This window comes from Vulpes lagopus, chromosome 16, assembly GCF_018345385.1.
Source record: "Vulpes lagopus strain Blue_001 chromosome 16, ASM1834538v1, whole genome shotgun sequence".
Classification (NCBI taxonomy): Eukaryota; Metazoa; Chordata; class Mammalia; order Carnivora; family Canidae; genus Vulpes; species Vulpes lagopus.
The window spans coordinates 12,711,418-12,736,721 of record NC_054839.1 but is presented as its reverse complement, the minus strand read 5'-3'; the positions used below and the strand labels follow the sequence as shown (position 1 = coordinate 12,736,721).

Below are 25,304 nucleotides of genomic sequence, written 5' to 3'. Positions count from 1 at the left end.
ATCCTGGGATTCAAGGGAACTGCTGCATCTCCGAGGCTTTCTGGGTCCCCCTTCACAATGCCCTCACCATCACGTGTTTGCACTTTGCTACGTGAATGGAGACAGAATAACCCAGTGGTTAAGAGGCAGATCCTTCTGTTCCCACTTACTTTGCTTCAAACCCTGACTCAGCTCCCCAACCCTACCTCTACTGGGTATATACCCTGGGGCAAGTAACTTACTGGCTATTCCTCAGTTTTCTCGTCTGTGAAATGGGGGAAATAAGACCTTCTTTGGTATTATCATAAGAATTAAATGGAGTTAATCCAAACTGTCCATGAAATGTTGGCAGTGAGAGGCAAGTTTGTGGAGTGGCTGGCCGTCTGGGCTCTGGAGCCAGACTATGGATGTGACTGTAGGCAGACTACTTGGTTTCTCTGTGGCTGTTTTCTCTTCTGTGAAATGGGAATAACAACAGTAATCTATATTATAGGGCTGTTGCAAGGATTAATGCTTATAAACTTCATGTGATAGCATGCTTAATGCTCTGTACATAGTGTCCAATAAATGTTGACTACCATTTGTCATATAAAAAAATGAGTCTGCAAAAAATCCTCCATCATGTATGACAAAATTTATGCAAAGTGATCAGCAAAAACCAAACTTGGACAGACATTTAGTAAAGTAATTGTATAAGGTCTAAAATAGACTGTGAGATATATATTTTAGTACCCCTAAAGAAAGAACATCCACAAAATTTTTATTAAAAAAATAGCAAGAGAAATGTGGAAACAGAACAAGAATAGGCCAATATGAAAAAGATTCATATATATTATAAAAATTTCTCAAAATAGTTTGGCTTTTAGGTACAGGTATTCTCTGCTTTCTGAAAGTTTGTATTATACCACTTGACTTGTATAGAAGACCTACATTAGGGCAGCCTGGGTGGCTCAGCGGTTTAGCACTGCCTTCAGCCCAGGGCGTGATCCTGGAGACCCAGGTTTGAGTCCCACGTCGGGCTCCCTGCAATGGAGCCTGCTTCTCCCTCTGCCTGTGTCTCTGCCTCTCTCTCATGAATAAATAAAATATTTTTAAAAAACAACAAAAAAAGAAGACCTACATTAGTAGCTGTTTTTGCTAGCAGACAGAAATCCAAAGAGGGCTTTCACTTTTACAAAAAAAAAAAAAAAAAAAAGGTGAAAAGCGAAAATAACATTCAGTGTTGGTTTTGCAGTGAGCTGTTACAGAGGCCACAAGCACCCCAAGCAGCAAGAGCCACGTAGCCTAAGCTCCTTCCCTGAGGACCATACTGAGCTTCACAGCATCCAGCTACCAGAGCTTTGAACTGTGCCTGTGAGCATCTGGGCTTTATCTCCATTTATATTGTGTCCCTGTTAGCAAAATGTGTCTGTAGGTATCAGAAAAGTCTAGGAAAGGTAATTTTGGGGGTCGAGAAGTGCTAGAATTTTTTCATATAAATTAATGCTAATTGCTTCTTGGCTTCCCACCATTTGGGCTAACAGAAGTCTCATAAGAGCACTCACACCCCATTTTTAGATAGCGGTGGTGGTGGGGGCGTATAGGAACCTGTATAAGTGATGAAGTAAGTCCTACTGTTTCCAATGCCAGCATTTCCATTCCAGGTGCTCTCCCCAACCCATGCTCGACCCATGTATTTAACAGTCAGTCAGTGACCAAGTCAGTGTACTATTTTGGTTGTACATTGATCAGCCCGGAACTTAGAGCATGAAAACATGTTTTCACAAAACCTGAAAACCTGAGAGCCCAAAAGACCCCAGGTTATTGATTCAGCCACCTGTCTCCCCTCTGGCATCCCCTCCCCATGACATTTGCTACTGTCCAATGTCTTATATCTAGAACACCCCTGCTGACCCCTGTCAGTCTTGATTAGATTTGGAAGAAGTAGTCAAATAATAGCTGGAGGGAGGATGACTCTAAAAACTCAGCCCCGATCAGCTCAGTGCACCTGTTTGTCTTCATGCTCTCCTCATGTCTTTCCAAGGCCAACAAAGATCATGTAGGAATTATTTCCATTCATACACAAAGCATACTACAGTGTTAATATCAGAGTAAAGCAGGGAGTTCATTCAAATATTTGGGAGCCTATTGTGTGCCAGCCACCCTAAAACGAAGGATTTTTAAAACCTCAGATTGTGTGGTATTCTTTGCTTTGTTGGAGAAATGAAACTGAAAAGATGGAGACATGCCCAGTGTTACCCAGCAGCTGTAAGGGCAGGTAGGACTAGAATATCTTTAGAGGATTTTGGATTAGTTCTCTTTCAGTTATTGGCAGGAGCAGATAATGACCACCAAGGGCTCGTCACAGTAGCTTCTAGTTTGCTCCGTCAGAGGCACAATAAGTAAGTCAGATGGCAGACTGATCGGACAGGCAAAATTAGTAGTTTCTTGTAGCTACTCTTGAGCGCTGGACTTGATTTATTAGGCTCATTCTGGTCTTCTATCATGTGCCTCCTAGCCTGAGGTTTACAGTGTTCGTGTAACATGTCGAGGCCCCCCATGTGCCAGAGAACAAGACACAAACACAGAGCTTTCAGTGTAGGCAGAGCTGGACAGTAAGAACACACCAGGCCATGGGGTGTGAGACAGCACACAGGGAAGACAGCCAGGCTGGGGGATGGGAAACTCCCCAGGGAAGTGGCCTGAAGCCTGAAGATGAAGAGGACCCACCCAGGCAGAGTGAGTGGGCAAAGGGCAGGTAGGGAATATGTGTGTCAGGACCTGATTTTTCTTCTGACTTGGAAATGAGAACTTGATGCATTCCAGAAGAGTCAGTGTTGGTTGGATCGGTGTGAGCAGAGAGAAAGATGTGTACTCAAAAAGCCTCAGGGGCCTCAGTGGAGAATCAGGGCTTGATCCTAAAGGTAGGAAAGGTCTTCAGCAAGGTTGGAGACTACACTGTATTTTTCACTCTGGGTTTTGAGCCTCCCCTTCATTCAGTCTCCACAATGTGATGATGAGCTTGCGCATGAAGCATCTTGGAAGTCCACCATGGGCCCTTCCTCCTAATCAATTACAGAAGCAAGTTCCAACATCTAGAGCTGTATACAAGTTTGAGAACTGTTGCTTGATTTTGTAGGAGTGACAAAATAGAACTACTCTGGGTCTGATACTTAAGATAAATACCTATAGGATGGATCAAGCATGAAGTATTTACAATATTTTATAAGCATTTTTTGCAAGCAGAAAAAAATGGTGGTTTTGAGAAAAAACACTTTGAGATGGTACATAAATATGCACAAGGAAAACCTAGCAATAAAAGAGAAGCATAGGTATCTATATCCAAGGGGATAAAAGGACCCCAGGAAGAAACAAACCTAGATATTTCATGTTCCTGGAATTTATTGTATGTGCGCATTGCTTTTGTTCATACTTTATCAACTTCTGATGACATTTTATTGAGTGTACATAACTTTTAGAATCGGGATACAGGTTAAGGATTTCTTATCTTACCCTCAAAACACACAGACACTTATTCTTAAAAACAGGAATGTATTTCATACCACTGAAACTCCAAAAATCATTACTGGCCTTTACCTGAGTGGTTTTTTGAGTCACACAAAATTTAAAAGAGGTAGGGAATGGAAAAAAACAAAACAAACAAACAAAAGGTAAAGTTATCAGTTAATACTAACTGGTGCTTATTACATGCCATTCTAAAGCATGTAAATTCACTTTTCACATTGGCTCTTGCCTCATTTAATGGTGTTTTCAGAGTGTTAGAATGTAAACCATATGGCACTTTGCCACCCTTTCAGAAAAATGATGTTAGTCTAAAATAATTTCATTTATGTGGTAGAAAAGGAGTTAAGGGCAAGGTATGGATTTATTGTTGTAAAAATGAGTGTGTATGTATATGTATGTGTGTTTGTGTATGTGCATGCCTTAAATATGACTTTTCTTTAAAAAAAAAAAAAGACTTCTTCCAGAGTTTTAGGTTCATTGCTGGCTGCTTAGAAAAGAGCTTTCTGATTCAAAATTTGGAAGTCTTTTCCATCAGAGTGTCCTGCCATCAGGGGACAGAAGTCCTGGACCCAGTCCATCCTCCACTTGCTTCCTGATATTCACATCTGTGTCTGTGAGACCGGAGTTACCGTGGAATATACATTCATCTTTTCCAGGTTCTTTTTCTCATCGTCGTCAAACTGAGCTTCAATCTCTGCTGGATTGACGTAAGTGTAAAACCGGGCCATGATGGCAAATATTACACAGACAACCAGAAGCAATGCCGCAAATAGGATGTATTCAGCCCACTTTGAAGGAATCAGAGTTGGAGCAAGAAAAAAAAAAAACAATACAGGTTATGATAATGTCTGCATTGTAAGTATGTTTTCTTGCTATGTCTAGGTAGTAGGTACTTTATGATTAAACTATGTTGGAAAATTGGTAGGCTACTACCATAGATATAGAATGGCCAGCTTTTCTTGAATACTCGAGTATAAAGATAACATTTTTTTCTCAACAGCACAGAAATGCAGAAACCAAGACTTTGGGAAGATGAGAGAAAATCTTTGAAAAACCCATGTTAAGGGACATAGCAGGCCTCTAGAAGGATGAGAACCAACAGAACAGCACACAGTACTCTTGAGGGAAAAATAATGTGCTGAACTGTCCTAAGACCCCCACATCATCCCTTGGTTAATCTTGAGGTTATGAGCACACAACAGGAGCACACGTGCTGATGAGATGCAGAGGGGAAAGTGGAGACATAGATAGGGTAAGGGAGACACATATGCTGAAGTGTTGAAGGAGAGAGTTTCAGTATCAGAGAAGCCCTCATTTTATGTTAGCTAGAAAAATTATAACCACCCTTAGAATGGCTCTAACTTTAGGTATTATGAAACTTTCTGGAAAACGTGTCTGGCTTGGGGCCATTAAGCTGCATTCAATGAAACTCAGATCTTTCCTTTTTTTTTTTTTTAAGATTTTATTTATTTATTCATGGGAGACACACACACACACCACACACACACACACAGAGAGAGAGAGAGAGAGAGAGAGAGGCAGAGACACAGGCAGAGGGAGAAGCAGGCTCCACGCAGGGAGCCCGATGTGGGACTCGATCCCGGGTCTCCAGGATCACGCCCTGGGCTGACAGCAATGCTAAACTGCTGAGCCACCCGGGCTGCCCAGATCTTTCCTTTGATAGTAAACCACATTAAGGTCTAGCTATGTGAAACCAATCTGAGTATTTTGGTTGTCATTTTCCAACTGTATAACCCCAAATAGAAATATGAAGAATAGGCACACAGCTGGCCAAAAGACCATTTGGTCATCACTCTCTCCGGCTGGTTTTATCCAGCCATTAGCCTAGATGACCATGTAAATGACCCATCCATCTCCCTAGGTGGCTAGGGAGCATCATCATAACAACCACCGACACATAAGGCAGATGGGACACTTTCTTTCTCCACCTCGTACCTGTTCACTGAACTGGCCTGCTCCTGCCACAATGAGCACAATGATGTTGCCAACAGCCACTGTCAGCAGCCATCCCGCCTGAAGCACTGACTTCATGTTGGAGGGGGCCTGAAGAAGTCAAAAAGCAAAGTCAACCCAATCTAGTTTGGAACTGTGGAGCTGCAGAACACAACTTACCAATTCATTTAATTGGGCAGTCCACCCAAAAAAATGCACATTGACAGGTTGGATCAAATATAAAAATTATCTTTTGGATAACAAGACACCCCAACCACTCATGTATGAACATACAAGAATCCTTTGTCTCCCACTCTCCACATACTTAGAAAGTTGTTGTCCTGAGTTAGGTGGACAAATCTCTAGATGAACCAATTCTATTTCTATAGAAGAGTTTCCAAGTAAAGCCATCCATCCCATTCTCTTTCCCCTAAATGGAGACTACTCTCTGGGTCAGAAGCTCGATCTTCTATGAGCTTCCCTGCCACGTCACCAAACCTCTCTTGTAACCTATGATTACAGTCATTTTATTAGACTGTGAGGTCATCACAGAAAGGGATTGTCTAACATATTTAAGATTTTTACTGCAAGACTTGAAGGTGCTAGGCATTGTAGGGCCACAGTGCCCTTAACTCTATTTTGATAAAATAATTGAGAAACTAAGCTCTAATTCAGGTACCAGCAAAATTTGCCTCATTAGTCTCATCTTTAACAGTTGAAAGCAATAATATATTTTAACTTTTAAAAGCTAGGACTTGAGTAGTGTTGTTTACTCGTAGCTATGGAGAGATCTCAACTGAGCCTTAATGATTATGAGGATATTACCCAGAAATGAGCACTATTATGAACAGTTGGTATCATTTAGTTGTTTCAGAATATAGAATCTGCTGCCTATCATGACTCTGGTCATGGTCATTAATACAGTTTTTCTCACTTAGGACTCTAAATCTCTAGCATATGATGTGGGAATGCAGAGTCATATGATACATGCACTCAAGATGCTAAACAGAGTCATATTATTATTCGATAAAGACACAACTTGGGGATCTCAAAAACCTTGTTTGGTGGAAGACATCATAATGCTTTCTAGACTCTTTTAAACTATAAATACATCATTTATTGAAGTTAAGTCCCAGCACCATTTTTTTGAAGGTGGGGGTATGGAGGAGGGGTTGATAGAAACAATGACCAAGAGACCTGAGAATATGAGAACTCCAGTCCTGTGACAGAGAAAACCACCTCGCCGCAGGTGATGAGGAAGTACTGCGGGATCTGCAGAGCCATGTTAACTGTGTTGGGTGAAATATCTTCAAACATATGCAATTCAGGGCAGCCAGTGCTCTAAACCACAAAGGCAAAAGTGAGAAGTTAAAATGGAGATTGCTTCTAGAATAAAAATTGCTCAAATAGGCAAATGGAGTTTGGACTTGTAAGATCACGTCAAAGGATTTGTCAAGTAAGTACACAATTTAAGTGGCAATATGCAATTGTGCATTTTATCCTCATGATGAAATGGCCTTGGTGGAATTTGAAAATCTGTTCACTAGCATTTTCCTCTTAAATCAGAGAGTAGTTTGGAAGTCAGGTTTGTTTAAAACCTTGCCATCTCTTTGAACTAAAAGTTCGTAAGTCCATGTAAATAGTCTATGGAGAAGCATCAAACACAGGTCAATGTGAACTTTTAAGTCAGAGTCAGTCAGTCTTGTTTATTTTTATTCTAAAAATAACAGCCAACTTAGGTCAATGATAAGTTAAGGAATTAGTGGCAAATGAATTCTAAGCCCATTTAAAACACAGATACTAACACTATCCCAGTTAAGTCATTACCAGGTCCTAAGTGTTTGAGTAGAACTTCTGATCCAATAGAATGACCTACTGACCTGCATTCCGATTACATAGGTATATGCACTACCAAATTCAAGGTTGGATGATTGGAGAACTTTAGTACAATTTTGTGAGATCTGTTGTGTTGAACTTATTGTAATGTTTTTTCTGTGGAAAGAAAGAATAAAATAGGTGAACCTTCCTGGTATTAACAGCTTCAATGTATAGAAAAAGACTTGAAATCCTTGAACTTTGGAGCACAGTGTCCAAGATGAGTACTTACGTGCCCAAAGAAAAGAACTGATACTCGCTGGCATTGTGACTGGTGACATTCACATAAACTTTGTCGCCCATGGTGATGTTGAGGCTCTCATTAAGACTATTTATAAATCTGAAACAGAAAACCATCGATTTTGTGACTGGACTATGGGATATTTTGCTTTAGGTCATAGCATGTGCACCTGAACTTGGGCTATGGTCTCTTTTGTAAGGAATTTAAGATGTTTATAGAAGATTTCTAGACTTATAAAGGCAGAAGGAAGCCACCCTAGGTTTGCCCTTGTTCACTCACTCATGAGAACACACCCAAAAGAACTGGCCACAGTCTTCTGCCTTGAGCTGTTTTGAGTCCTTTGTAATTATGAGCTATTGCAATGGTATGTTGGGATATTAGCATGGATTGAAATAGGAGCTGGTCTCCCCTTCAAGAAGGCAGAGGTTTGTGTTCCTTGCTCAGGAGCTTCAGAACTAAAGCAGTGAAGGACCAAAAGTTGAAGTTGCTTAGTACCCTAACAGTCTCCATCTGGGCTTCTTTCTGGGGTTGGGGATGGAAGGCCATGTTCTGTCCTTTGGCCCTAGCCCAAAGAGTGGAGAGGAAGAAGAGGGCCAATACAGCAACCAGAGACACTTTTGGGGAGCTCGCCTCAGGCAGGGAAGTCTGTGTCTGCAGGACCTGGAGTGATGGTGACTGGCATCACATTAGAATACAGGTAGGAGTGTAGCACCCACAGGACTTGGTGCTAGCTCCCATGGCTTCCTCCAGTTGCTGAAAATTCCCCTATTCCTAAGATTCACATGGAGCCAATTGAATTGCTTTCCTTCGAAAGGCCATATAGATAGCGACAGTATGGACAGGTGATTAGATCCCTTCCTTAAAAGTTTCAGACTATAGAAGACCCTGACACTACAGGCTATAGAAGGGTGCTGCCCCGAATAAGACTAATTGATTTCTTCCTTCCACGAGAGAGGTGAGGAAAGCTTTCTGCAGATTATCCAATTTAAAGAATGGGAAGTAATAAGATCGTATATCCAAGTATTGCAGAGAACCATTTAACCTGTGTGGCCAAATTTCACCAGCTTTGTGGCAACAAGAAATATTGGCCAAATTCTAATTACTGGGAGAACATTTCTCTGAATTAAGCTCAGGCCCTGGAGTCCCTGGGCATTTGACTTGGTGTAGTCTGATAGGTGCTTACCACAGAAAAGGGAACCCTGACGCAGGTCAACAGGAGCCTAATAGCTGGGTGGACAACTTTGGGTGAAATGACTGGCTCATAAGGTAACTATGTTTAACCTTTTGAGGAACAGTTTTTCAAAGTGTCTGCATCATTTTATCATTCTACGTTCCCACTAGCAGTGTCAAAGTCTTCTGATTCATCCACATCATCACCAACACTTGTTATGGTCTATTTTTTGGTTGCTTTTGTTTTGGTTTTTGGTTAGAGCCTAGTGGTGTGGGCTGGTATCTCATTGTGGTTTTGATTTGCCTTTTCCCAATAATTAACAATATATTTTCTATATTTTCTTTGGAGAACTATCTCTTTAAATACTTTGCCCATTTAAAAAATTGGGTTGTCTTTTTACTCCTGAGCAGTAAGAGTTCTTTATGTATTTGGAATCTCTTAGATATATAATTTGCAAATATTTTCTCTCATTCTATGGGCTGTCTTTTTAAAATATTTTATTTATTTATTTGAGAGAGAGAGAAAGCATAAGCAAAGAGGAGAGGGAGAAGCAGACTCCCCGTGAGCAGGGAGCCTGACATGGGGCTTGATCCCAGGACTCTGGGATCATAACCTGAGCCAAAGGTAGGGTACAACTTCAGTCTTTTGTATGTAGGCATCCAGTTGTCCCAGCACCACAATAATTTCAATAAACCCTTCATTTCAATAACTATCTTGAAGTGGAGAAATTTTTAAAAATCTACTATGGTCAGTTATGCACTGCCCATATTCCCTCCTCGAAGTATCTCTTTCAGTAAGACAGTCATGAAAACCAAGGACTGATACAAACTGAACTTAAAAACCAAGCCTATGCAGAGATTTTTCTAAATCTTAAATTGAGCTTATAGAAACTAATGAAGCATATATAATCATATCATCTACCTTAATGCTTTTTGTATCACTAATGAATAAAAATACTTGTAAAATATTGTTTTTTTTAACTTTTCTCATTCTCTTAATATATTTCAAATGATTTATATGCACATATTAATTTGTGCATATATAATTATATATAATAATTATATATAATTTATAACAGATACTATATTCATGCATTATGAATATAGTATAAAAATATCAAAATATTTTTATTGGATGTGATAAAAGTTTTAAAGGCCACCTCTCAAGAGAAATTTCATATGTGTGGACAAAAAAACCCATTTTGAATGTGAACTGGGGCACTGTTTGGAAAAATGGCAGCAACCTAAATTTCCTTGAAGAAAAGAATGGATAAATAAATTGTGGTATATGCATGCAATGGAATATTGTATAGTGGTTTAAGTGAGTGGATAAGGGATACATAATATGGATAAATATTAAAATTATATTTTATAACATAATATATTTTATAATATAAAATTACAGAACATATACAGTACAATAATATAAGTTTAAAAACATGCTCAAGAACATGGTAAGCATATATGTATGTAGCCATCCATAATGATAAAAAATTCATGAGAAAGATCAATATCAAATTCTCAACCAATTTTTGACCCAAGTATTCTCACTATTTTATTTTTTTTAGAGAGAGGGAGAGTGTGCATGTGTGTGCAAGCGTGCGCAAGATAGGGGGAGGGGCAGAGAGGAGGAGAATCTTGAGCAAGCCCCATGCTCAGCACTGAGCTGGTTGCAGGTCTCAATCTCACATCTGTGAGATCATGATCTGAGCTGAAATCAAGTCGGACACTCAACTCACTGAGCCACCCAAGTTTCCCTGTCACTTTATTTAAAGGGCTTTGTTGAAGGAGGTCATGGAAGTCTTGCAACTTACTGATACCTGAACTGAAGGCAGACCCTTAACCAACTGAGCTACCCAGATACTCCTCAACAAAGACAATTTAAAGAAGAATGAAGCTTTAGCATAGCACCAGAACAAGAAAGGATACCATGAATTAAATTGTTCAAAGTTTCTAAAGTGAGGAGACATTTCTGAAGAAACCAAAATGATGGTTCTGAGCCACAAAGGACATCCCAGATGCACTTCTAACTCAGACTCAGACACAAAGATCAGGAAAGGGCCAGGTGACCATCATCAGAGGATTTCTTTCCAGATCTGCTAGGACAGTTGTGTGTATGTGCATGTGTACAGGACAGAGGAACAATCCAGAAGACAGAAAGGAAGATCTTATGGGCTAAACTGTGTCTACCCCCCTACCCCTAATTCATATGTTGGAAGTCCTAACCCTCAGGACCTCAGAATGTGACTGTTTTTGGAGACAGGGTAAAATGAGGTCATGATGGATCCAAGATCATTGGTGTCATTTTTTTTTTTTTTTTAAGATTTGATTTATTTATGAGAGAGAAAGAGAGAGAGGGAGAGAGCATGATCAGAGGGTGGGGAGAGGGAGAAGCAGGCTCCTTGCTGAGGATGTGGGGCTTGATCCAGGACCCTGGGATCATGACCTGAGCCGAAAGCAGATGCTTAACTGACTGAGCCACCCAGGCGCCCCATTGGTGTCCTTATGAGAAGAGAAGATTAGGACACACACAGAAGAAAGGCCATGTGAAGACACAGAGAGAAGATGGGCATCTCTAAGCCAAGGGGAGAGGCCTCAGAGAAAACTAACCCAGCCAATGCTTTGTTGTTGGACTTCTAGCCTTTAGAACTATGATGAAATATTTTTCTATTGCTTAAGTCTTCCAGGCTGTGGTTCTTTGTTATGGCAGTCTTCACAAACTCATACAGAAGAGAACAAAGAAAATGAGATGGAACCAAAAATCAAAAGGACCTACTGCTGGTTACTACCCATATGTAGTTATACTACAGAGAGATGTGAGAATACCAAGGAGAAAGAAAATACCCAAAGCTTGGTGAAAGGAAAATTAAATCAACTACAAAGAGTGGCAGATGCTGTGTGTGTGTGTGTGTGTATGTGAGTGTGTGTGTGTGTGTGTGTGTGTGTGTGAAAGAGAGAAAGAGAGAGAGAGAGAGAGAGAGAGAGAGAGAGAGAACAAGGCCTGGATGTCAATAGGGACGAGCCTCCAGAATTGTGGGAAGAAAATGCCAGCCACCCTATAACCAACGATGAGAACAGACAACCATTTTCAGGCAAGCAAGGACTTGCAATTTACCTCACGCTTTTCTTGATCAGATATTTGAGCACAAGTCTGCAGCCAAACAAGAAAGGTGTCCGAGGAAGATACCATAGAATTCAAGAAAGAAAGGGCAATAGTGAAAATTCTAGGAGGACAGTGGCATCATAGGACTACAGAGCAAATGCCCTGGTTATGTCAAAGACGATGCTGAAGAGCTGGTTCTCAAAGAGGAACGTGAATTCCCTGGATTCATTCTCTGGATCACCCTGGAGTTAAAAGCTCATGCTTTGGTCAACAAGAGGCCAAGTGAGTTACAGGAAAACACAAAAGCTGTGCAAGAAAACCTTGGTTTAAAGACAATGGTATGAAAAAAAAAAATAAAGACAATGGTATGGGCAGCCCTGGTGGCTTAGCTGTTTAGCGCTGCCTTCGGCTCAGGGTGTGATCCTGGAGACCGGGGATCAAGTCCCATGTTGGGTTCCCTGCATGGAGCCTGCTTCTCCCTCTGCCTCTCTCTCTCTCTGTTTCTGTGTCTCTAATAAATAAATAAAATTTAAAAATAAATAAAGACAATGGTACCACTGAATAATTCAGGGTATTAGGATATTCCAATAAATTTTGACATTCAGAACATTTCCATATGTGGACATATTTTAAGGATATAAAATTACATTTCCTTCCCTTTCAGACTTTTATTACATTGTGACTAATATTTTTATAGTCAACCTGTAAATCCTGTTTATTAATCATTTTTAGAATTGACCTAGCACAGGGACTACACACAAAGATAAATATTACAAATATTAACAATGTAAAAGCTAAAATCTGAAATGGTTAATGAGTGGCCACAGGGGAACAAAGATTGGCAATAAGAGTTGAGGTTAATAGGAGCCCTACACTTATTTCTCCCCCAACTTGTTCATATTTTTCAATCTTACTTAAAAAGTGTATTTACAGTAAATTGGCTTTTTGGTGTATGGTTCCATGAGTTTTAACACATGTCTGGTTTCAGAGAAACACCATCACAACCAGGATACAGACTAGTTCTATTCGCCCCCACATCTCCCTCATGCTGACCCATAGCCAAACTTCTCCTCCATGCCTAACCCAAGGTAACCACTAATCTGTTCCCACATCCTTATCTTTTTTTGGCCACTTCCAGAATGCCAGGTAAGTGGAATTATACAGTACATATGTAACTTTCTGAGACTGGCTTTTTTCATAACATAATACATTTGAAATTCATTTATATTATTGTAAAGCAATAGTTTCTTTTTTTCTGAGTAATATTCTGTTGCATGGATGTACTATATAGTCTATTGTCTGTTTATCCATCACCCACTAAAGATCATTTGAGTGACTTCCAATCTTTGGTGATCATGAATAGATTTTTTTTTTAAGATTTTATTTATTTATTCATGAGACACACACACACACACACACAGACACACACAGAGAGAGAGAAGAGAGAGGCAGAGACACAGGCAGAGGGAGAAGCAGGCTTTATGCAGGGAGCCCAAAGTGGGACTGGATCCTGGGACGCCAGGATCACGCCCCGGACTGAAGGCAGGCACTAAACCGCTGAGCCACCCAGGGATCCCCCATGAATAGAGTTTCTATGTACATTTATGTTTAGATTTTTGTATGAACACAAGTTTGCATTTCTCTAGGATAAATATCTGAGTGGGATGGCTAGGTTGTATGGTAAGTATACATTTCACTTTATAAGAAACTGCCCCTCTGTTTTTCAGAGTGACTGTGCCATTTTGCACTCCCACTAGACAAAGCATGGGAATTCCGGTTGCCCTGCCTCCTCACCAGCATTTGTTGGCATTGTCAGTTTAAAAAATTTATTATAGCCATCTAATAGGTATGTCATGCAAATCACTGTGGTTTTAATTTCTATTTTTAATTTTATTTTAAAAATATTTTATTTATTTATTCATGAGAGACAGGGAGAGAGAGAGAGAGGCAGAGACATAGGCAGAGGGAAAAGCAGGCTCCATGCAGGGAGCCCAACGTGGGACTCGATCCCGGGCCTCCGGGATCATGCCCTGAGCCAAAAGCAGACACTCAACCGCTGAAACACCCAGGCATCCCTAATTTCTATTTTTTATTTATTTTATTTATTTTATTTTTTAAAGATTTTATTTATTCATGAGAGACACAGAGAGAGGCAGAGACACGGGCAGAGGAAGAAGCAGGCTCCCCGTGGGGAGCCAGATGTGGGACTCGATCCCAGGTCTCCAGGATCAGGCCCTGGGCTGAAGGCAGGCGCCCAACCACTGAGCCACCCAGGCGCCCCTAATTTCTATTTTTTAATGGCCAATAGTGTTGAGTATATTTTCATGTGCTTATTTGCCATTTGTATATCTTCTTTGGTGAAATGTCACAATCCTTTGCTGTTTTTAAACTGGGTTCTTTTCTTATTATTGTGTTTTGGCAGAGTACTTTATATATTCTGGATACAAATACTTAGATATGTGATTTGTAACTTTTTTTTGTTTTTTGTTGTTTTGTTTTTTGTTTTTTTTTTTGTAAATATTTTATACCACTATGTAGCTTACCTTTTCATTCTCTTAGCAGTGAGATTTACAGAACAAATCTTTTTAGTTTAGATGAAATTTAACTCACCTATGCCTATACGTATGTATTAAAATGAAATATTATTTAGACATTAAAAAGAAGGCCACCCTGCAATTGTGGCCACATGGATGAAACTAGAAACATTAAGTGCAATAAGCCAGAGAAAGACAAATACTACATGGTATCACATATATGCAGAACCTAAAAATCATTGGAACTCATAGAAACAATAGAATGGTGGTTACCAGGGATTGGAGGATGAGAAACAGGAAGTTGTGTTAAAGCTATAAACTTTCAGTTCCACAATAAATAAGTTCTGAGGTTCTAATGTAGAGCATGGTAACTATAATTCATACTATATTGTATACTTCAAATGTGCTAAGTGATTAGGTCTTAAGCATTCTTATTACACATACAGAAAGGGTAAGTGTACGGTGATTGTGTTAACTTGATTGTGGTAAATATCTCATGTATACATGTATCAAATCATATTGTATGCTTTAAATGTATTTGATTTTGTCACTTATACCTCAATAAAACTGGAAAAATCATAGAAAAATAATGCTGTGATCTTAATAGTAACTGCATTAACCCTATGGGTCAGTTTTGGGAAGAATTGACTTGTCACTATATTAAGTCTCCTGATCAATGCAGCCATCATGTCTCTCCATTTATTTCACTCATCACTAATTTCTTTCATAAGCCCTTTGTAGTTTTACTTCTCAAATCTTCATACATGTTTTTACTAGATTTGTACCTAGTATTTTATCTTTTTTTGAGCTATTGCAGAGTTTAAAAATTTCAGTTTCCAATCATTCATTGCTGGTATATAGAAACATGATCTTTGTTGCCAACCGTATGCTTTGTAACATTTCTACACTCATTTCTAAATTCACTTATTGATTCCATGAAGTTTTTTGGTAGAGTCTTTGGGACATTGTATGCAGATACTTATGTCATCTGAAGTAGGAATAGTTTTTATTTTTTCCTTTTTTATAAAGATTTTATTTATTCATTCATGAGACACACACAGAGAGAGAGAGAGAGAGAGAGAGAGAGAGAGGGGCAGAGGGAGAAGCAGGCTCCATGCAGGGAGCCCAACGTGGGACTCAATCCCGGGTCTCCAGGATCACACCCTGGGCTGAAGGCGGTGCTACACCACTGAGCCACCCGGGCTGCCCTATTTTCTTCCTTTATAATCAAGATGCTTTTTTCTTTTTCTAGTCTCATTGCACTAGCATCCAGAAAGATGTTGAATAGGAGTGGAGGGTGTGGATGAACTTATTGGGAAGAGCATTGAGACTTTCACCATTGAGTACAATGGTAGTTTGGGTTTTTTAGATGTCCTTTTTCAGAGTAAGAAAGTTCCCTTCAATTACTAGTTTGCTCTTTTTTGTTTTGTTTTGTTTTTTTTAAATCATGAATGGACACTGAATTTCATCAAATGCTTTTTCTGCATCCATCGATATGATGATATGGAATTTTCTCTTTAGTTTATTAAGTTGATAGATTATATTGATTGATTTTTCAAAATATTGAACCAGCTTTATATTCTTGGGATTAATTTCTATACTCTCATTTTATAGTCTTGTTATAGTTGAACTTTACTATGGGAGTGCATTACTTCCATAGAAGCTGATAAAACTTAGATTTTAAAGAAAAACACATACCTGATTCCATTTTCTCCTTTTTCTGGCTTCTGGTTAAGGCCATCCTTTACCTGAGAAAGAAAGTATTTTCAAATCTAATCCACTAGAATAAATTTAGATTACCATTTTAGCCTTCGAGAAGGAGAATAATGTTGACATTTATCCTAGGAATCAAGGGCATATGATTACATTTGCAGGGCTCCATCCTTCACCCAGGTTTTTCCTTGAGGTTGACATGAGCCTCAACAATTTTTGATGATTGCTTTCTAGTGGTTCCACAGAATACTACTGTCTAAGAATTTAGAATGAGTAACTCAAGAGTGCCCTAATAAAACACATGACCAAGAAATCTTAATTCCATATTGCAGTTTTATAGAAGGTCAACTTACAGAATACTCACAACTCCTCCTCTTAGGTCAGCCACACCTTCATAGTTTCTTAATATGATGAATGGTATATCTAGATGCTGATATTTTGTCATGAAGTATTTTGCATGTGTTTTTATTGCTTTTACCTAATATATTTATTATATTTTTTCAAAGACTGTTTTAAATTTCCAATTACTCAGTGCAAATTTTTTAACCAACACAATTATAGATGTATTTAAAATTTTATCTCAAAAAGTTGCTAAGAATGCACATATGTATTTGTGTGACTTGTGTATACTCATACATACCCCATCCCACGCCCAACAGTTCTTCTTCTTCTTTTTTTTTTTTTTTTTTTAGGGTGAAGGTGAAGGGCAGAGAAAGAATTTTAAGCATGCTGCATGCCCAGCACAGAGCCTGAGGTGGGGCTCAATCTCATCACCCTGAGATCAGTACTTGAGCTGAAATCAAGAGTCAGATGCTTTAATTGACTGAGCCACCCAGGTATCCCCTAAGCATTTAAAATATTTTTTAAAAAATAATATTAACCATTCCTATCCTCCAGTCAAAGTTTTATTGAGAGTCAAATGACTCGTATCCTTGAAGAAGGAAGAGCTTGAAGATTATCTTATGTAATACCACATGGAGTAAAACAAAGTCACACCCCTAAGAGGCTGTGTCTCTAACACCACAATTAGTAAAGAATCAGCTGTAGGTGTCCAACTACTTACCACTCGGTAATTATTGGGGGCCCATACTAGAAGGGTATGGCGATGGCCCTGCTCAAAGTTATAAGTCACTGGAATGACTGGTGATCCAGTGGAAGAAATGTTTATACTTGTCAGTTTGTCTACATCAAAAGTCATAAATCCATCTGACTGTAATGAGAGAAAAGGAGTTATAGTTAATACCCTGGATTCTTGTTCTGCACTGTGTAACTAAACATTATCATGGCATATAATTTGACACCCTCAGTTCACATTCATACACACCAAAAAATGCCTTGTGGGAGTGACATTGGTTTGTCTTGGCCCCCCACTCACCCTTACAGATTCTGTCATGAAGTTGTTTAGTGTTATACAAGAATTATACTTTTCGCATAGCATTTTACTTTTCATTTTGTTTTATGAAAATAAACATTCTGGAAATAATTTCTGCCACTGGGCAAAGTATAGCACTAGGGATGAAGTAATAACCCTGAGGAAAATCAGTACTGGGCTGCTCCAAGTACCAGTCAGATTTTCTTTTTTCTTCAAGGTCATCAGTTTGGTAAGATCTAAGGGAGTAGTTCTTAACCGTGGCTGAACAGGAATGAGACCAATTAAAGCAAAATCTCTGAGGTATCAGAATTATCAGAGCTCTCCAGGTGATTCTAATGTGGACTCAAGTTTGGGAGCCTCTAGTTCAGACCAGTGGCCATCCAGATTAGGGTTTTGCAACCTCAGCACTGCTGACATTTGTGGCCAGATAAGTCTTTGTGATGGGACCATGTGTCAGCAACCCTGGCTTCCTACATATGAAATGCCAATTGCATGCTCTGAGTAGTGACAATGAAAAATGTCTCTAGAAATTGCCAGATGTCCCTAAGGGGACAAAATAGCCCCTGGTAGAGAACCACTGACAGATCCTTGTTGTTTAAAGTGTGGTTCCACTCACCAACAGTGGCAACTGTCACCTGAGAGAGAGCATGTTAAAAAAGCAGAATTTCAGACCTTCTAATTCAGAATCTGCATTTTACAAGCTCCCCCAGTGATTCACATGCATATTAAAGTTTGAGGCGCACTGGTCTAGAGTGATGCCAAAATGAGACTAAGATACTAAGACATTTCAGTTCTAGGCTTGTTGTAGGAATTATATAAAGATTAAGTAGATCAGTTTCTCCAAATCCTAATATGACTCAGGTCAGAAGATAAAAAAAGGAAAGTTGCATTTCCTTCTACTTACTTGACTCATTTGGCCAACTGTCACCACCGTTCCAGGAAAAGATACATTCATGGCACCATTTCCTATATTCAGTACTTTGATTTGGACTTCATTTTGTTTGGGGAAGACTGGAAGAGTTTTCTGAGCAAAATAAAAGAAAATTGGCGGTGATGCCTTCTATGCATACTGAAGATAAGCTTGGCCCTGGCACTGCAATGCCACCATCCCAGCCCTCCAGCCATGGAAAGCTGCCCTGGCTGAGATGCCAATTCCCTGCCCCCCACCCCCCACCCAGAACCTCCATCACTTGCCTCATGGCACCCATAGGAAATGATGTTGGCACAGAACATGGAATCACAAAGTAGTCACAAAAAGGCTGCTCCTGCTCTTAACACCTCCAGGACAAAGGATGCTTGGTTATGAAACCTCCTATCTGAGGGAGTCAGAGTAAACACAACCCAAACCAAGTTGGTCTTGAGGCACATGAGATCTGCTCTCCTGCGAGGCCAGCATCATCTCCTGTAACTCTGGGAGCCTAGAGCACAGCCCTGACTGGTGCCCTAAACATCCTTTCACAACTGCTCTGTGCCTCTTGCCTCCACACGGTTTCTTCAGGGTTTCTGCCTTTTTTTCTAGTGTTCTCTCTCATATCCCAGTGTCCCTGAAGCAATCCATTCTATTTTATTCTAGAAGTCTGTCCTAGTTCCACAATTCATTTTGCACAAAGCTAGCTATGTTCAGGAGCAAGTGGCTATACTCATATTCACAGGAGCACTATTCACAGTAGGCAAAACATGAAAGCAACCCAAATGTCCACTTACAGATGGACAAACAAAATGTGGTTCATCCAACAGCAGACTATGGTTCCACTTTAAAAAAGGAGATTTTCTGACACCTGCTACAACACAGATGAACCTCGAGGACATTACACTTGGTGAAATAAGCCAATCACAAAGGACCGATACTGTACGAATCCACTTACATGAGGTACTTGGAGTAGACAAACCCATAGACACAGAAAGTAGAAGGGTGATAGCCAGGAGCTGCGGGGAGGGGAAATGGGGAGCTGTTTTCCAAGGGCCACTGAGTTTCAGTTTTGCAAGATGAAAAGTGTTCTGGAGATGGGTTACGCAACAACGTGAACGTATTTAACACTACTGAAAGGCACGCTTGGAAATGTGTAGGATGGTAACTTTTTGTTATGTTTATTTTATCACAATTGAACATTTAAAAAGAGAAATTAAGAAAGAAAGAGAAGGAGGGAGGGAGAGCTAAAGACAGAAACAGAGAAAGAGAAAGAGAAAGACACACACAGAGACAGGAGGAGGGGAGAGGGACGGGAGGACGGTGCTTTCTTACACACGACAAGCACCCACCCGTCCCTAGCCTGGCCTCAGACTGAGGGCGCTAGGAGTCCAGGGTGGGGGTGCCACTGTGGGTCCCGGCATCTACAAGGACTGGCCTGGGAACCGACATCACTAGAAACATTAGGCTACAAAGGCATCTTCCCAAAGACAACTGACACATTTTCCAAGTGCTGCTTGTTTGTGACTGATGGACTTCTCACCAGGCTTCCCAGGAGTTCAGATGGGAAAGAGCAAGTTCTATGAACTCCCGCTCCCATTGTAAAAGCGGGGTCAACAGAAACTCCCCGTGTGACTGCCATCCACCTCCCCGCTGCTTGCACCCACCCGCTGGCCCCCTCCTCCAGGCCGCCCTCTTCCTGGTGATGAGCACCCACAGTGCGTGCTGCCTGATAGGGACCACCTTGCCCCTGTGGCACATCCACGTCGGCCCTGGCGCCCACAGACTGTGGGCAGACACCACAGCCTCCCCGCAGTCCTGGAAAAAGAAGACTTCTCTGGATGTTCCACCCGACCCACAGGAAAGGCCACTGGGGATCCAGAGGACAACTCACATCAATTTCCAGCTGAACAATCGCCGCCATCACGAAGGCCATGGAAGCCAGGAACATTCCAACTGTCATCCTCTTCAAGGAGCTGGGAGACAAGTTGAAGAGTGGCTTTCAGCCAGCTTCACACAAGCGAGCTAATGATAACACTCCCCGCCCACCATCTGCCCAAATAAAACTAACTTCTCTACAAAAACACCCATTGAAAAGGTCTCGCTCTCTTATTTATCATTAAGACTAAGAAGGATAAAAGTAATGCAGCTTCTTATCTGCATTTTTAAAAAAGATTTTATTTATTTATTCATGACAGACACAGAGAGAGGGAGAGAGAGGCAGAGACACAGACAGAGGGAGAAGCAGGCTCCATGCAGGGAGCCCAATGTGGGACTCGATCCTGGGATTCCGGGATCATGCTCTGGGCCAAAGGCAGACACTCAACTGCTGAGCCACCCAGGGATCCCTCTTATCTGCATTTTTATATTTAATTTCTAGAAACTATAGCTCCGGTGATACACTGGATGATAGTTAATGTTTCTATCATCTACATATATGAAAAGCTTTAATTAGAAGCTTTTCAGGTTGCCATTAATAGTACTTTTATTTGAAGGGAAAATTTCCAGAAACATCAGCGCATAGGCTTCTAATTCAAAAATAATTCTTTTAAAACCCCATCACATAGGTGGTGTGGTGGGAGGGAAGATATTCTTTCCATTGAGGCACCAAAAGCTGTAGGGAATGCAGTGTTAGCAAAGCCCTAGGACTCAGAGAGCCTCACCCCAACCCCAACCCAAACCTGCCAGTCACCTACGTGAAATTGAAGCCACATTTTGCAATCAGAGGGTACACCACGGCATCCATGATGGGGACCATGACAACGATTAAGATGGCATTCACAGTCTACGGGTGAAGTGGAAATGAACCATTAGCTCTTGTCTCAAAGGTGCCTTTGAACTCAGAAAGCAACTTAAGTATTTGTTCCTACCTGCATCTGATCTGGCTGAACTTCAAGAAGTCCCTAAAAAGAGAGGGGGAAGTGTCACTGATAAGTTCCCATAGATGATCAGCTGGAGGAATGTCATGACAGGGAAGGGGAAAGGGGGCCAGGGGATTAGAGCAAAGGAATAGTGACCAGGGAGGTGAAGAAGCTTGATATCCCCAAACTTACAATTTTCCCACTCATAGCTGTTGCTTGCAGTGTCCACCTGGAGCCCTTAAAAACAAATACGTTTGCTGTGTCATTTGGGAATGTGAGTTTTAAACATTTTGCAAGACAGGGTTGAGTCTTTTCCAGATCAGGAATGAAGTCTGAAATGTTCTGGGATTTAAATGTTTTTTCAACATCCCAAGTTATCTCCCAGCTCCACTGTAATACCGGGTAAAACCAAACAACTTGCATTTCTGCTGTACAAATCAACACAACATATAGTTCTCCCACCCCAAGAGAAGAACCTACAGAGCACCACTCTGAGACACAGCTATCCTAGGAAGGACAAAGATGCGTGTGTGAGGCCTGTTGGAATGCATGGCAAGGAAATATATAGTCAGGAAATATATCACTGTTTGAATTCTTTTTTTTCTTTAAATCTCTGCACTCAACCTGGGGCTCACACTTATGACCCCAAGATCAAGAGCCACATGCTCTACCTACTGAGCCAGCCAGGATCCCCACAGGATCCCTTCCAGAAGGGTTATGGAATCCCCCTAGCCACAACAGCTAAAACGTGATGAGTGTATTTCTGGTGCAAGTCTGATTCCAAGAGCTGGTTCCTATTCAACATGCAAAACTGTGTTCCTGTGCTTAAGATGCTAATCTAAATCCCGTACTTACAAATAAAGAGATTAATGTGTTCACTCAATTTTTTTCTAAGAGATGTTTTGCCCTTATAATAATCCTGCCTACACAATAAAACCATCTGCCATTTGTAAATTTTTTTAAAGCTCCAGTTTCTAAAAGAAACAATATCTTATTACTTTGACTGCTGAGTATCATGCATTGAGTTGTTTAACTCAAATCTGAAAAATTCCTACAGTGGTGGGAGCAAGAGCAGGGCGACAAGGCAGCAGTCTGGGTTCTACTTCCTTGCTCTGGTCAGAATGACTTGAGCAGTCATTTTACACCCCTGGACGGTGCTTCTAGTTTAAGCATTCCATTTTAGAGTGAGAGGTATCAAGCGCCTCTCAGCTTCAATATTCTGTGGATCCCATAAAAGGCAATATTATATATCCTCTGAGCATACTGTATCAGAAAAACTCTTTATTCTCAGATTGACTGGTAGGAGTCCTAGATAATAATAATTAAAACAAGATTTTATTTATTTACTTGAAAGAGGGAGAGAGTGAGTGAGAGAGCATAAGTAGGGGAAAGGGGCAAAAGGAGAGGGCAAAGGAGGAGCCAGGAGCCCAAAGCAGGGCTTGATCCCAGGACCCTGAGATCATGACCTGAGCTAAAGGCAGATGCTTAACCAACTGAGCCACCCAGATGCCCCTGATAAGAGTCCTAGATACTTCGATCAAATCTTTCCAAAGTCTCCTTTACTTACCCACACCTAATTTTCCTCATTGTTTTGCAACAGAAATGTGGATAGAACCATCTAGAGTCTTTTTTTTTTTTTTTTAAGAAATTCAGTGTGGGGTGCCTGGATGGCTCAGTGGGTTAAGTGTCTGATTCATGATTTGGGCTCAGGTCATGATCTCATGGGATAGGATCTCATGTGATGATCTCGGGTCATGGGATGGAGTCCCAGGACAGCTCTGTGCTCAGCAGGGAGTCTGCTTACAATTCTCTTTCTCCCTCTCCCCATCCTCCAACTTCTGCATGTGTGCACTCTTCTCCCTTTCTCTCAAATCTTTTTTTTAAAGATTATTTATTTATTTATTCATGAGAGACACAGAGAGGGAGAGAGAAGCAGGCTCCATGCAGGGAGCCCGATGTGGGACTCGATCCTGGGTCTCCAAGATCATACCCTGGGCGGAAGGCAAGCGCTAAACCGCTGAGCCACTGAGGCTGCCCTCTCAAATCTTTTTTAAAAAGGAAATTCACTGTGATATAACACTTAGTAAATAAACAGAGAAAAAAGAAACCAGTGGAGAATGTTTTTAGGAGCTAAATACTAGGTACCACCCCTTCATGGTAGTGCCATAGAATATCTGTTAAAGACAGAAATTTGTATAGAAACATAGCTTCACACTACCTGCTGGTCAAACAGGGCCCAGAACATTGGGAGTGGGATGTACAAGAACATCACCTTTGTGACCATCTTAATTTGAGAGATGAGCCGCTCCTGTGGATAAAATAGGAGAAGGACAAATCAGCCACAACCTGGGTCACTCATAGCTATCAGCAATGCTGTTTTTGTGTAGACATACTTGCACCCACAACCAAGCTGGGAGATGACTAATTGTTCCAAAGAATCTTACCCCAGATTTCTTTGGAAAACTCAAAATTTCAGCCATTCAAAATGCGTAGGAGGCATTTTACTAGAGTTCAAATGTACTTCTAGTAAGTGTAAACCCCACCACCAACCAGCTCTTCTGTTTTCAAATTAGTTATGTGATCACAACCACATATAATTAATGGCAGATTATGCCAAACAAAAGACTATGAAAAGATAATATGGTTTCTAGATAAATTCTACCCATTGTTTATCAAGTTCTTCTCAATATTAAAAAATACTCTTGCATAGTCTTGGTTAAAACACTAATTGAATTTATAAGGATGCAACCAATAATTTTGTCCATGTAGCTGGAGTCCTACAGCTTAATTTTGACCATGGATGCTCTCCTTCTGGAGGAAGACCCCGGGACCACTGCAGGGATAATGACCCACTTACATCGTATTTCTCTTTAGCCCAGTCCAGCCAGTGCTCCCTCTTGGGAAACTGCTTACTCCGGTGCCTAAACCTATTTTTGAGGGCAAACTGAAGGAAAGAAGAAAAATCAAATTTCAAAACAGAACCGACCACTTTCTCAGGGAAATACATTTCAGGAAAACTGTCTTTAAAGGAAAACTAAGAGAAGATGGGTACAAAATTGTATATACTAGTATAATGATGATGCTAAGAGGCATAACCTGCATTTATTTCTAATCTCTAATGATGAGCCTTGGAGTGGGGTAAACAAAGTCATACCGTTACTACTTTACTCTCCAGGCCCTCTGGAGAGGAGTGTTCAATGGAAATATAATGTGTGCCATTTGTGATTTAAGTTTTTTGGTAGCCATATTAAACGTAATAGGGATAGACCTGAAACTGGTATAACATGGGTACATTAACTATACCAGAATTAGGATCATCTGGGTGGCTCAGTCAGTTAAGCGTTTGCCTTTGGCTCAAGTCGTGATCCCAGGGTCCTGGGACGGAGCCCCTCATCGGGCTCCCTGCTCAGCGGGGAGCCTGCTTCTCCCTCTTCCTCCTCTCCCTCCGCCCCTCTCCCTGCTCGTGCTCCCTCTCTCTTGCTTTTTCTCTCTCTCTCTCAAATAAATAAAATCTTAAAAAAGAAAACCAGAATTAAAATAAAAATATACATAAGTAAAAAAAAGTAACAGGGAAATAGGTGAAATTAATTTTAAGTATGTTATTTAACTCCATAAGCCCCAAATATGATCTTAATATGTAATAAATTAACATTAAATGTAAATCAGTAATTAAATAATTATGTAAAGTTATTAATAATATTAAATGTTAAAATTGATGCGAATTCTCCATTCTTTTTTCATGCCAGGTCTTCAAAATCCAGGGTATATTTTACACTTTTACACTTTTACAATTTGGATGCTCAATTTTTATCAGAAATATTTGATTTGCGTTTCCTTCTTATAAAACTTAAGTTTGGAAAAGTAAATTGACATACCTAAGTTGTCCCAAAGGTACTTAAAAGTTTTCCACTCACTGAGCTGAGTACCAGTTTTAAAATTTAAGAGAACCCACTATACAGAAACACGTTCATAAGAAGTTACGTGACTTAAATTAATTTGAATGTAATCCATCCAATTTAAAATTTTGTTCCCAGTTGCCTTTGCCACATTTCAAATGTTTGACAGTCGCGTGTGGCTAGTGGCTACCATGCT

General features: G+C 40.4%; 1 protein-coding gene across 1 annotated transcript in view; it reads right to left on the bottom strand.

Annotated features, from left to right (window-relative positions):
* Positions 1 to 3,342: 3,342 nt before the first annotated feature.
* SLC15A1 (solute carrier family 15 member 1) overlaps positions 3,343 to 25,304 on the bottom strand; it is a 51,314-nt gene continuing 29,352 nt past the window's right edge. The window contains exons 10-23 of the mRNA XM_041731269.1: positions 24,070 to 24,156; positions 23,431 to 23,520; positions 21,405 to 21,449; positions 21,222 to 21,254; positions 21,048 to 21,136; positions 20,246 to 20,327; positions 18,349 to 18,468; positions 17,136 to 17,282; positions 16,058 to 16,107; positions 7,544 to 7,651; positions 7,317 to 7,428; positions 6,634 to 6,777; positions 5,440 to 5,547; positions 3,343 to 4,271 (exon numbers count right to left, since the gene is read on the bottom strand). Coding sequence (XP_041587203.1) covers positions 4,083 to 4,271; positions 5,440 to 5,547; positions 6,634 to 6,777; positions 7,317 to 7,428; positions 7,544 to 7,651; positions 16,058 to 16,107; positions 17,136 to 17,282; positions 18,349 to 18,468; positions 20,246 to 20,327; positions 21,048 to 21,136; positions 21,222 to 21,254; positions 21,405 to 21,449; positions 23,431 to 23,520; positions 24,070 to 24,156 — 1,404 coding nt within the window. The 3' untranslated portion in view covers positions 3,343 to 4,082. The remainder of the gene's footprint in view (positions 4,272 to 5,439; positions 5,548 to 6,633; positions 6,778 to 7,316; positions 7,429 to 7,543; positions 7,652 to 16,057; positions 16,108 to 17,135; positions 17,283 to 18,348; positions 18,469 to 20,245; positions 20,328 to 21,047; positions 21,137 to 21,221; positions 21,255 to 21,404; positions 21,450 to 23,430; positions 23,521 to 24,069; positions 24,157 to 25,304) is intronic.